At 39.7% G+C, this 13,317-nt stretch overlaps 1 protein-coding gene across 5 annotated transcripts in view; it reads left to right on the top strand.

Annotated features, from left to right (window-relative positions):
- Positions 1-13,317, top strand: part of sema6bb (sema domain, transmembrane domain (TM), and cytoplasmic domain, (semaphorin) 6Bb) — a 148,699-nt gene that overhangs the window by 112,406 nt on the left and 22,976 nt on the right. For all 5 annotated transcript variants that reach the window (XM_028588386.1, XM_028588385.1, XM_028588387.1 and 2 more), the window contains 3 exons: positions 2,366-2,506; positions 6,081-6,158; positions 10,608-10,666. In XM_028588386.1, the coding sequence (XP_028444187.1) occupies positions 2,366-2,506; positions 6,081-6,158; positions 10,608-10,666 (278 nt within the window). The remainder of the gene's footprint in view (positions 1-2,365; positions 2,507-6,080; positions 6,159-10,607; positions 10,667-13,317) is intronic.

Consider the following 13,317-nt stretch of genomic DNA (forward strand, 5'->3'; position numbering starts at 1 on the left):
ATGCTAAGCTAAGTTTATTGGCTGCTGGCGTTAGCACATATATTTACTATACAGACATGAGAGTGGTGCCAATCTTCTCATCTAACTCTCGACAAGAAAACAAACAAGTGTATTTCCCAAAATGCCAAATCACTCCTTTACGGCACAAATCTGCATAGTTAGAGATCTTGGTGTAAAATAGCGCAAGACATACACAGCAGTGGAGGTGAGGAAAGGGTTAAATTACATCTAGGATTGATGTATACACAGCGAGGAGAGCTGGTGGTGTGATACACCTAGAAAAAGAGTCGCAAGAAAAAAAAAGGCATGACATGTCCTCGAAACATAATGTTTTCTGAATTATGCAGAAAGCCTCACCTATTCTTCGAGAGATAGACATAATTGTGCAGGAGCTGAGCCGATGCAACCCCCATGCAGAGAATACAAATAGGGCAAAACAGAAAAGAATATGATTAGAGGCTAATATTTATTATCAGGAAATCTGAACATCTTCTAATGAGGTTGAGGACATACTGTATAACGGCATTACGGGGGAAACATCAGAAAGTAATGAAATTATGATAAAATCACATTATCCTTAATCTTGACCAAAATTGCGTACTGTCAGGAAAAATGACCTCATATCTTTTAAGCTAAATCATATTTAATATCTGGATCTTAACAAAAGATTGGAGTGGGCTTCTTGTCCCTTTCTAATTAGCATTTTGTACGAGGCAGGCAGCTTTGAGGTTTCATTGGATGCCCATCACTACGTAATGAACACTGGGTACAATGCCTTTTTCAATCTTCATTTTTGCTTTTGTTCCCTCTTGAGATGAAGTGTTCCACATGGTGGATGGCTGCAGGCTGGGGGAAGACGATTTTCACACAGATGTAGGCAGATTTGGCTGGCGATTATCTTTCACCAAGGCTAATTAGAGGCATTTAAAAAGAAAGAAAATGTTTCTAAACGCAAGCTTTCTGTCGTGGTAATTGTGCTCCCTGATATATATACAGTATATATATATATATATATATATATATATATATATATATATACTGTATATATATCAGGGAGCACAATATATATATATATATATGTATATATATTTATACTATTTCTCCTGCAATAAGAGGAAACAAAACGATTATTTCTCAAACCAACTGTCTGGAAACACACTTTCTTCCTACAGTGGAGTCCAATCTACTTGTACTGTTCTTATTTAGTAATCAACATCCTTCCTTTCCCAACCGCTCCAAAATATGCTCACTAATTTGTGTCTCAGCTTATTGGTACTGCTTCAGGCTTGACAAAATGAGGGATAGTGATGGCGAGTGAAATGAGGGGACTGTGTGATGGATGAGCTGCTGTGGACTGGAGCCAGTGTGTGAGGGATAATTTGGTGTGCATGGTGAGCCCACCAGGAGGTCAGTGACAGTCACACAGCTATAACAGCAGGCACCCAGCTAATCAGGAGACAGAGCACAGCCACATCACTTTTTCTTTCATTTTATGCTCCAGGCCAGGCCACCTCCAACCTCACCTTACATACACAGACAAAGAGTTGCCTTGTGCCCTGTAATAAACCCCAGGGTACACAGGAGCAGGGTCATCTTTTAGGAAGTCAGCAAAGGAATAAATCACTTCTCTGTGATTGGCTGGTTTGTATAATGGACCAGGAAATAAGACAGATGCAACACTAATAGAGCCTGTATCTTCTTCCATTTTCTCCCCTCCATCTGATCCTGGCTCTACCCCTCATATTTTCTTTTCATGATTATCTCGCCGTTGTTTCTTTGCCTTTTTCCTGCATTTGTTAGCTGTTTATTCTATTTTTTCCACTCTCCCCAACATCTGCTCCCCTTCCTTTTCCCTGCTTTTTGTGATATTGTCTGTGAAGAATGACTCACAGCTTGGCCTTAGCAGAATGATAGATTCTTCTTAATGACTGTGGGTCCGCTGCAATGTTATTACCATAAACCATCCAGATACAACTGATGCATGAGTGCACATGTGCATAAAAAGGTATAAATCCGCTGCACGGAGGTAGGGCCGGTGCCAGCTATCGTAGCTCTAAGTGCCAATTAGAAGCGATTCAGCTCTGCTGTTTTTTGATGGCCAGCTGACCTCCTGAACCTCTACAATCAGCACAGTGCATATTTGGATTGACACTGCAACATCTGGCTACACAGCTACCTCTCATCTCTTTCACTTTTATTATGTCTTTTATTTATAGAACTGTTTATGTTTGGCTGTTTCACATTGAGTCATGAGAAAAAAAAAATTTCCCGCTGCAACACTCAGTGAGGTCAGAGGTTTAATGTGCAGTCTCGGTCGGGTAATTGAAATTGCCTAATGCATTTTTGCGTTTTGTGTGTGTTGCAGGTGTGCGGAAGACTCTCTGCAGGCCAGGCAGCTGTTGTCTCTGACTCTGGACCGGGCCAGCCACACTCTGCTCCTTGCCTTCCCCTCCTGTGTAGTCAGAGTACCAGTGGCACGATGCCAGCTCTACTCCCGGTGCATGAAGTAAGTGTGCACCAAATGCTCAAACATAAAAGGGCAGCGGGCGGCATAATAAGAAGTGAGGTGACCATTCAAGAACCATCTGGTTTTCACAAGTGTCCTTGAATATAACATTGTGAACCTCTGCCAGCTCCAGGGTTGCTGCTCTGTAGCTGACCTGAATTTTCCTGCAATAATAACCAAACTACAACATAATAACAACTATCACTGTACCCTTGAGAAAAGTGCTAATCTGTTAAATGCTGCATACTACTGAAATGCAGGCAAAATGCAATAAATGTGCCAGTAAATTGGAAGAAAATCTAATAAAAGCTGTTAGTGTAATACTTCACCATAAATTATAATGCTGTGTTATTACTTTTGCCTGTAATTTTAACTTTACCATAGATGTACCATCACTTTAATGGATAAATAGCAAAGTGCAGTCAGTAGAGTGCAGATTTCCCCCAGGTGTGTGCACATTGCCATCATGTTGACCAAAAAGTTGCTCAGCGTATCGCCACCATAAGTGATGAGTTATCCCATAAAGGCATTTCAGCAGCCGACAGACATAATTGAATGTTTAAAACGACCACTGCTGTAATGTTTCTTTGATTAAATGAATACAAACCACAATTGTATAACCTTGGCATGCAAATCTGGACAGGAACAATTCCTTAAAACCAGCGATGTAAAATGTCAATTTCAAATGCTCGAGGATGCGCTGCCCCGCAACACTTCATGCCACTGTACTACTTCCAGCCTCGCCACCCCTGAAAAAAAACTTTTTTTTTTACTTGCTCCATGCTTGTGTACATCCCACCTGCCAAAGCAGCTTTACAGTCAAGATGGCGAAAAAAACAAGGATTCATTGATTTCTTGTTGTGCCTAATTTTAGTGAATAAATCTGCAGATGCTGCGGTTCAAAATGATACCAAAATGTCAGTTTTTGAGCCACGACAAAGGCCAAAATGTGGCCTGCAACAGACTGGGTAAGGCTTGTTTATAGCCTAGCCAATTTCTGGAAACCTTGCAGCCGGTTAAGAGGAGTGAGGAGTCAGCAGTCAGTGGCAGTATGAAACAGAGCAGTCAATAAAAAAGATTTTTCAAAAATTGTCCATCACCGCAACTACGAGAGATCCTTAAGCATACAGTCATACATGTGCACAAAAAATATGAGGCTGATGGGTCTTGTAGTATGCGAGATTAGCTGTGGTGGTAGCAAAACCATATAATTGTTGAATAATATTAGTACATCATCAGTTACAGTGTAGTACAGTATAAGGCATAATCAGTAGTCAATGAGTGAATTATTATTATTATTTAGCAGCTAATATATTTTGTAGAGAGAGTGTAAAGTATTTCCAGCAGTTATAAGATTATCAGAAGCTCCAGTGAAGTTTTTGTTGTTCTGCCAGTTTGCCATTATGAATGTGTTTAACTTAAACTGAAGGTGCAGCAGTACTCCGAATCCACTGATCCTACTTAATTAAACATAAAAATGCATATATTCCAAGTAATTACTTTTCACCTGCATACACACCTGCATTATACGCAAGCACCACAATACAGACGTCCCTCGCTGGCACATTTACTCAGTCTCGATGCCCTTGGCTGTGGCCCGTTGGGCTCCACTGACACACTAACACACACCAGCACATCAGGCGTGCAGTTTGTTCACTGAACCAGGTGATTCATACAAGCGTGTAATCCAGAGCACATTAAGAAACGCTCACATGCTTTCAGAGGTGGGTTTAGTGTGTGCGTTTATGTGTTTAGATGAGAGACTGAGAGTTAATGTTGTGTATGCGAGTGTGTTCAAGATTTCTTAGTCACGCTTCGGCAGCTGCAGGTCTGCTTTTTAACGTTTGAAGAGTGTTTGTGAGTGCTTCCTTTCCACACAGCCTTCAGTCTACATGGCTGTCTTTTTTTTCAAATAAATCTTTAATAATTCAACATTTTACAGTCTGCTTTCCAATGCATACAGTTGCAGATTGACCTTTTAACCACATTTAACCCCACGCGCAGACCCGTCACAAAGTCATGTTGTGCAGCAAGCCCCCAGTACGTTATTAAAGGACCATATCAGAGGTTTTGCATATTATCGGTCAACAACAAATAATCCCTTTTAGGCTACCTGACATCCCTAGCATCCATTTTTCAAAATATTTCATCGTTTTTTATGTTGATTCCCTTTTATGTGTACAGTAATTTCTATTCATGACAATAGTGTGTTATAAAAATGTACTTTCAGAGAGTTGAATATGTCTTGAGATCCTCACCAGTGAACATCTCTGGCTTTGTGTTTTGTTCTGTTTTCACATCTGATGTTTAAGAGATGGAGTTGAAATATATATAATTTATGAACCATGTAGTCTGAAAACCAAACCCTGGAGACAAACCGCAAGCAACATGGAAATTGTGAAACCGTTATTGTGATAAACATTTGGTGATTTCCTGCATATTAAAGGTTGCTGTTGGACAGATAGCTCTCAAATCCCAAAATGTTTCAATTTCCTAGACCTAGTTTTGGGAAAACAATCTTGAGTCTTATTGGCTTTTACCAAACTTCTATCTGCATCCCTATATTCTCGTAAACAATTAACTTTCTTGCTTCATTCCAAGAACTACTTTATGACCAAGGCTAAGGCCTAGCTGTGAGTCATACCTCTAATTAAATAATAAGAAAACATTTGAAATAAAATCTGTTTCTGCTCTCAACTACATTACATACAGACTGGCCAATAATGAAGTACATCACAAAATATTCACTGTGATGAATAACAAGTTTCAAGTCTTAAGAAGTTGGAAATAAATGGAAATGAATAGCCTTCTGAAAAATCAATATAAGATAGATAAATAGCCTTTATTGTCATAGTACATGGACTTATTCAGTGAGTAGAAAGTGCAAAGCTAATAAAAATATAAACAAAACAAGACATCATACATTCATGGCATAGCAATTAAATTAATAAATAGGAATTGCACATGAAAGGGGGCCAGTGATAATATAAAGTAGCAAAGTGATTTTTACATTAAAAGATTTTTCATCTTTGTAAGCTTTGGTTATTTACAGGAATTTAGAGTTCTGATGGCCCCCCAAGGGAAAGAATTTTTTTTTTTATCTATATTGCTGGGCTCTTCATGCACCTGTCCTGCCTGGCATAGGGCAGGAGGTTGAACAACTACTGTCCAGGGTGAGAAGGGTCTTTAAATATATGCCTTGCCTGCTGAGACACAGAGAGCTGGAGATGTCCTCCTTGGAGTGCAGTGTAGAGCTTTCCTGTCGCACTTGAAACCCATGATTTGTAGTTGATGGGCTCAGATTTGCAAAAATAATCGTTGTGACGAGACATCCTGACTTTTGGTTCTGAGCATGACCTCAGTGCAACTAAATGACTAATCGAATAATCAAAACAATAATAAGTTAGTCGCAGCCCTTACTTCATGTGTGAAATTGGTGAAGTGCCCCTTTGCGCCGTAGTCAAGATAAAGCAAATCAGTATTTAATATTTAAGCTACATACTGTACAGGGAAAGTAAAGTGAAATAGAGGTTCGCAGTTAAGTGATTATTTTTTTTTGTGTGTGTCTCTGCAGGAACTGTATCGCCTCCAGGGATCCTTACTGTGGCTGGACCAGAGGAAGCACCTGCTCTTTCCTCAGACCTGGGACCAGGTATGACGCCTCTCCATTCGTATACATATATATACATCACCACAACACGCACACCGTCGTAAATACAGTACCTGCCCTGCATCAACATACACACTCTGTCGGGTCTTTCTTGGAGTCTGTGTTGAGTTTTACCACCTTTCTTTGTTCCCCCTCTCCTCGATCCAACAGTTTATTTCTTTTGTTTTGTCTTGATTTGATTTATTTCTACTTTTATCATTCTTCTCAAGGTTATTTTTCTGACAGCACACCTATCAGACCACCCGTAGATACGTCCCATATATTATTTTTCTGGTCTGGAAGTCCTTGGTTCTATCTGTGACTACTTGAGTAACATCTGTGCCCTCTAAGTAGCCTGTCTGCTCTTTGTACATTATTGATTCAAGATGTCTGCTGCTGCTGTTAAACGATACTATGTTCTTTCACTTTGCTCGTTATCAAGTGGCAGCCATATAGCACTGTGTAGGTGTGTGAGTAAAAGCAGAGTTTTTGTGTCTGTGTTGTGGAAAACTGTCTGTGTTATGCAGATGTACTCAGACAGTTTGTTGTCTGTGTGAATGTGAGAGAGAGAGAGAGAGTGTGTGTGCGTGTGTGCGTGCGTGTGTGTGTGTGTTTGTGTGACCTCTCTCTTTCTCCTGCTACTGAAACGTGGTGGTTTGTCTTGACAGCTCACCTCCAGTCGTGGCTGCCTCCCTCCAGTGAAATCAAATCTCTATTTAACCGGGCTACTTATTGAATTAGTTCTTCAAAACACAGGTGTAGTGCCAGCAGAACAGACAACATGCGCCTTTAGACCACTTCGGGCTGCCTGCTTATACTATTAAAGGCCTCTGTGTTGGTCTTGATTCGATTTACCAAGGGCGGTCAACTCTGCAATCGATTTTGCATTAAGTTACTGTGGATTTCATCTTTGTGGACTAAATGCAACTTCTCTTTTCAAGATGACGCCAGAGGAGAGCTCATCAGTTGATGGTATATAACATTAGATTGTAATTTGGGCAGTTTCCGAGGAAAGGAAGTTTTGTGTTCTTCATGAAAATACCGGTAGTTGTGATTGTTCCGGACTGTCCCAGAGTGATGTTATTGTACTGCTTTACAAGGTGATACAAAGAATTTCTCACCGTCGTTTGCTTCTGCCAGTAAGAATATTGTGTCAAATCAGCTGTTTATCTGTTACTTTTAGCTAAGCGTTTCAACTTCTCTGCTCACTTAACTATTCACTGTCTCTTAATTGCAACATGTAATCAAACCGTAATTAAAATTGTTATCAGTATCAATATCAATATTTTCACATACAACTGCAAAACTAACCTCTGGGGTACAATTACTCCTGTTTGGGACTCATTGCAGTAAACACTTAAGCATCCAACATGAATACACATATGGTCTTTAAATATAGATCTAATGTACCTGGGAGAAAGTGCTGGTGAGAAAAACTGTCAAAAAAACAACACAGACCAACAAAGCTAATGTATACAAGGTAAATGACCCACAGAGCGTGAGAGGCAGCCAACTGAACAAAAAAAAACATTATTCTTTATTAAGGTGACAACCCGCTGTTGGTTCACAGTGCATTTGGACTCATTTGTCACAGTGATTTCTAGGTATTAAAAGCAGGGATGTTGGCTGCGCTGCTGCCTGAGCCTTTAGCTAATTGCAGAAAACTAACTTCTCTGTCACTTGTCCCAATGAGATTTTTTGTATTGTGATTTTTCTAAGGTTGTTTGTAGGCCAAATAGGGATTCAGCGTAACAGCACTATTTGTGGAACCAGCTTCATTTAATTCTATATAAAGATTTTCCTGTTTAATCCAAAGTGTCATCCGTGGTTTTGACTGACTCATTGCCACAAATGATCAAGCAAAGCTGGTTATATCTATCCATATTATTGCAGAGGTAACTCTTCCACTCTAAATTACACTGGTTGAGGCGGCTAATAGGGACTTTTACTCCAGTTAAAGAATCAGGCTCCGGAAAAGGGATCTTCTTCAAATTGTTTATTGAACTTATGCCCAGCTCAGTCTGGTAGGTATACTCCATATGGGGTTTTGTATGCATGAGCGTACGTGTGATTTGTTGATAAACCGATATGGATGCATTCAAAAAAATACGTCATACCCTAAAGGTTTGTAACTTTGAATACATTCCCATAAATGTTCCTTAACTTATTACATAGACTTTGCATCGAGTCACCTGAGTCTCAGTCAATTAAAATCTAGTTAATTTAAAAAAAAAAATATATATATATATATATATATATACACATATATATATATACACATATATATATAGTGCAAGCCAAAAGTTTGGACACACCTTCTCATTCAATGCGTTTCCTTTTTATTTTCATGACTATTTACATTGTAGATTCTCACTGAAGGCATCAAAACTATGAATGAACACATATGGAATTATGTACTTAACAAAAAAGTGTGAAATAACTGAAAACATGTCTTATATTTTAGATTCTTCAAAGTAGCCACCCTTTGCTTTTTTATTAATAAGGGAAACAATTCCACTAATTAACCCTGACAAGGCACACCTGTGAAGTGAAAACCATTTCAGGTGACTACCTCATGAAGCTCATTGAGAGAACACCAAGGGTTTGCAGAGTTATCAAAAAAAGCAAAGGGTGGCTTCTTTGAAGAATCTCAAATATAAGATGTTTTCAGTTATTTCACACTTTTTTGTTAAGTACATAATTCCACATGTGTTCATTCATAGTTTTGATGCCTTCAGTGAGAATCGACAATGTAAATAGTCATGAAAATAAAGAAACACATTGAATGAGAAGGTGTGTCCAAACTTTTGGCCTGTATTGTGTGTATATATATATATATATATATATATATATATATATATATATATATATATGCATGCCCTGGTAACATCAACTTATAGATCATGCAGTCAAGAGATTTTTATTTTTCTGTGGATAAGACAAACGAGATATAACGTCTTATTTAGTGACCTTTTAGAGGTGCTGGTTGTTTGGACAGAGTCAGGCTACCTGTCTTTATGCTAAGCTAAGCTAAACATTTCCTGGCTCTTGCTACATACAGTGTTTACTGCACAGAGATGAGAGTTGTGTTGATCTTCTTGTGTTATCATGGGCAAGAAAGCAAACTATAAAATTGTTGAATTATTCCTTTAATACGCTTATTTTGGGTGGAAGTAGTCTTTTTAAGTGTGAATAGCTTTTAAGGCACAACAGTACCCCTATGTTAGTTAGACATGGTCATTATGTATACTGTAGAAGTGATTTGTGTGTGTGTGTGTGTGTGTGTGTGTGTGTGTGAGAGTGAGTGTGCATGTGCGCGCGCCGCGTGTGTGTGTGTGTGTGTGTGTGTGTGTGTGTGTGTGTGTGTGTGTGTGTGTGTGTACAGTTCCAACATTGACATTAGAATTAAAACCTTGTGTGGGTCTGGCTTTGGTAAATTAATTGGAAATATGTTTCATTATGAAACAATGATTGTAATATATAAGTTGTTGTGTTATATCACTTAGTTACAGGTATTTCCAGTCATGTCCATCATTGTAAATGTACTCAATGACTTCTTGAGGCTTATACATGTGTGCGCTCAAACACGACACACACACACACACACACACACACACATACAAACATAGCCATCATTTGTAACTTGGTGCTGTTTTCACTGATATAAGCCATGATTAAGAGCAGTTGTGTTTTTCTTGTGAGCACCTGGTCTCGGTGCTGTTCTCATTTCCTCTCTGCTTCCTCACCTCATCATATGTTTTTGTCCTTTAAGTTTTCCATGCTCCCCTGTTGCCCGAATGGGAAATTAGTTTTAAAGCACGAGGATAGAGTTGTAGAAATAAGATATGTGGTAATTTCTCTAGAATATGAGTACAATTTGAGGTTATGTTGAACATTTACTTCCATGACAAGTTACCTTTTCATAAAGGTATAATAGTGTTTTTCATAAAACTGATATGATGATCTTATGATAACAACATCCATATAAATGACTAAAACAGTTTTTCCTACTCTCACTCCCTAATACATGAAGACAGAGAGTGTATATTTATGCCACAAATATTTAACTTGAAGACAAGTATGCTGACCTAGACATATTTGTAATTCAGTGCATTAATTAGCTTAATGAATGATCCTGCAGGCATAAGTGATTATCTTTAAATTAAAATGGTGATTATTGCAGGGTATTAGACCACTTAAGGGCCTTTTGAATTCTTTTGCTGTTTTAATGCTTTTTTTCTCTCTCCCCTTTGTCACAATAAAAACAAAGATTTCTACAATCAAAGTTTTTAAGGAGCTTGTAGAGATATATACGCTCCCTTGTGACTTGTCCTCTGCTGTAACATTGAGATAGTTTTCCTTTATCAGAGTGGATCTGTGCTGTGTGTCAGTGGCCGAGCTGTTGTGCCTTTGTGTCCTCTGATTAATGACGGTGTCTCTTCTCCTCTGCAGACTGCCGTTCGAGCAAGATGTTGAACAAGGGAACGTGGCCCACTTGGGTGACTGTGACGGTAAGAGGAGTGATTCGCAGTCGGTGTGTGTGTGTGTGTGTGTGTGTGTGTGTGTGTGTGTGTGTGTGTGTGTGTGTGTGTGTGTGTGTGTGTGTGTGTGTGTGTGTGTGTGTGTGTGTTTGTGCGAGTGTGTGCCCAAGTGTTAAAGCTAATAGCTTGTCTTGTCTTCGCCCAGATCCTTACATAACTTGTGTATCTGCAGGGTAAACAACAATACAGTAAAAGGAGAGGAAGAGCCTGGTAGTTTCAGTTTAACCAGAGGAAATCTGCAAATAAACACAGAGACAAGTCCCAATCCTCCTCAGTGCTCTGTAGTTTCTCACTTCTCCCTTGAGTAACCACCAAAATCCACCACGAAGACAGTCGGCTAGACTCGTTTTGTCTCCGAGCTGGCAAGAAAATCCCTGTGTATGTTTTAGCTAACTTTGTTCTCCTCACTGTTTACTCTGTCCTAACTTGTATACTATCTTTGCTTTGGTCTGGAAGGTTTTGTTGCATATACATGTGGTTAATTATATTCCACTTTAGCTTGAATTCCCCTTGATGTTTCCTTTTTTTTTTTTTTGCCTCCCTCCATATCAACATGAAGTATTATGAATAGAAGTGGTACACAGCAAGGCGAAATCTCTATTCTAGATATGCAGAGGTTTTGGCTACTCCCATGACGCCCTTCTCTTTGATCTGAGCGCTAATTCCAATGCGTGCAAATTAATCCTTTGCTTCTGAAAGTTCGCTGAGTTCATGTGCCGTGCTCCCTGAGAAAAGAACAGATAAATATGACATAATCGGGAACCTGCAAACAACTCTAATCCTGTTTCAGATAGGCGCCCTGTTTGATGCTGCTCTCTCACTTCAGGTCCTCTGACCGCCAAAGCCACAGGGGACGGAGTAACTCATGGCTGATGCTTGAAGTTAAGATTTGTCTTCATTGAGCATGTGTAGCCCCTTATAGAACATGTGGTGGTCCTTATTTAAGCTGTTGGTCCAGCTCCTAAACAAAAACCCATGATCTTCCAAAGGGGTTATTATATTTCAAACAGTTCATGTTGTGCATGCATCCTGCTTTTCATCCCTGCAAGTTAGTGTTTGTAAAATAACATAAACAAGGAGAAAAAATCTGAGATATTTCCTCTCCACAAAGGCGCTACAGTACACTCCAGCAAATACACCGTGTTGTGCAGGAAGCTTGTGATTAAAAATACAACTTTTAGGATCATTACTCTACTTCTGTACAACACCAGCGGGTGAGAGATGAACATAATTACTCTTGCTCAGTGCTAATGGAGTGTTTTACAAGCTCTAGTATTGGACCCTCTTCTTGTACTTGTTATATCTTAACCGCTGGTGCAAGGTCTCCGGGTCAGAGAGAGTAATGACACTGATACTGTGGTGTAGAACAACTTTCCACTCACTGCACACTGTAGATCTTTACAGCACTTTTTTTCTGATGTATACAACCCTTAAAGGGGTGCTACAGTGATTTAATGTTACATGTCTATAAAGTTGGGGGACTTAACCCACAGTGGCAGAGCTGTCCTGACTTTTAGTCCTTAGCCAATGAGAGTCACCTAACATACTCTCTGTTATTTCCTGCATCTGTATGCCTTGCTGCATGCACCTGGAACCTTGTGTCAGGTGGAATAGGAAACGGAGCATTGTGGCACTTATTCTGGATGGCTTTTCCCTAATCTAAATTCACAAAATAACTTATAAATAAATGAAGCTACCTTCAAGTGTGGTCGGAAATGTCAAGATCTTTAAATGATGTGACAGAAAACAGTAATTGTGAAATATGAAGTCTAGACACAACAGGACTTCACACGAATGGGCCATTTCAGTGACACTCCCAGCGCCGCACGACCCTGCGGCAAATCGCCGGATCGCTGTTTCCTGGTCTGAACGGGCCCTTGAACTGGCCACAAAAAAATCACCTGCACAGAGATGAAAGTGTGCAGTGCCCTGATGGCTGATCCTCTTGGACCGGTGTCAGATAGAGATGTACTGTCCTGCTCTCTGGCCCTGCCTTTGAGGAATTTCTAAGCTCTGAGGCTGATTCACTCCTGCATTTAATCCAGTCATGAAATATGCCGGACCTGAGCTCTTCTTCTTCTTCTTCTTCTTCTGAACTGTTGTCGCTTGATAAACGAGAAAGCTGCTTGGTTGGCAAGGCAGGAATGAGGCAGCATCTATCTGACGGCTGCCACCAACACTTAGACAGCACTTTGTCTCAGATGTTGTGATGAACTCATATCTCTTTTTTTTTTTTTTTTTTTTTGACACTTTCATTGTCTCTGATATGGATGCTTTCCTCAGTGTCTCCTGTTTCTAGTTAACACTGAGTCCATATTTCTTTGTCTTCCTTTAAGACAAAGATTCTTCCAGCCATCTGCAAACGCAATATTCATTTAGAGGAAGACAGAGAGGCTCAGCCTGAGCTTGTTATGACAAACTGTCACTGACACCGTAAAGACTTTGAAAACTGCCTCTCTGTATGTGTCCGTCAGCATCTTTCGTTGTGCTTCTCCCCACGTGCCTCATTCTTCACATACACAGGACACATACTGTACATACATCTGTGTACTTACAAACACACAGACGCTCACACACACCAACACAAACTCTTCAGGGACCTGAATTGGTGAAATAGACAG

Source organism: Perca flavescens, chromosome 9 (assembly GCF_004354835.1).
Source record: "Perca flavescens isolate YP-PL-M2 chromosome 9, PFLA_1.0, whole genome shotgun sequence".
NCBI lineage: Eukaryota > Metazoa > Chordata > Actinopteri > Perciformes > Percidae > Perca > Perca flavescens.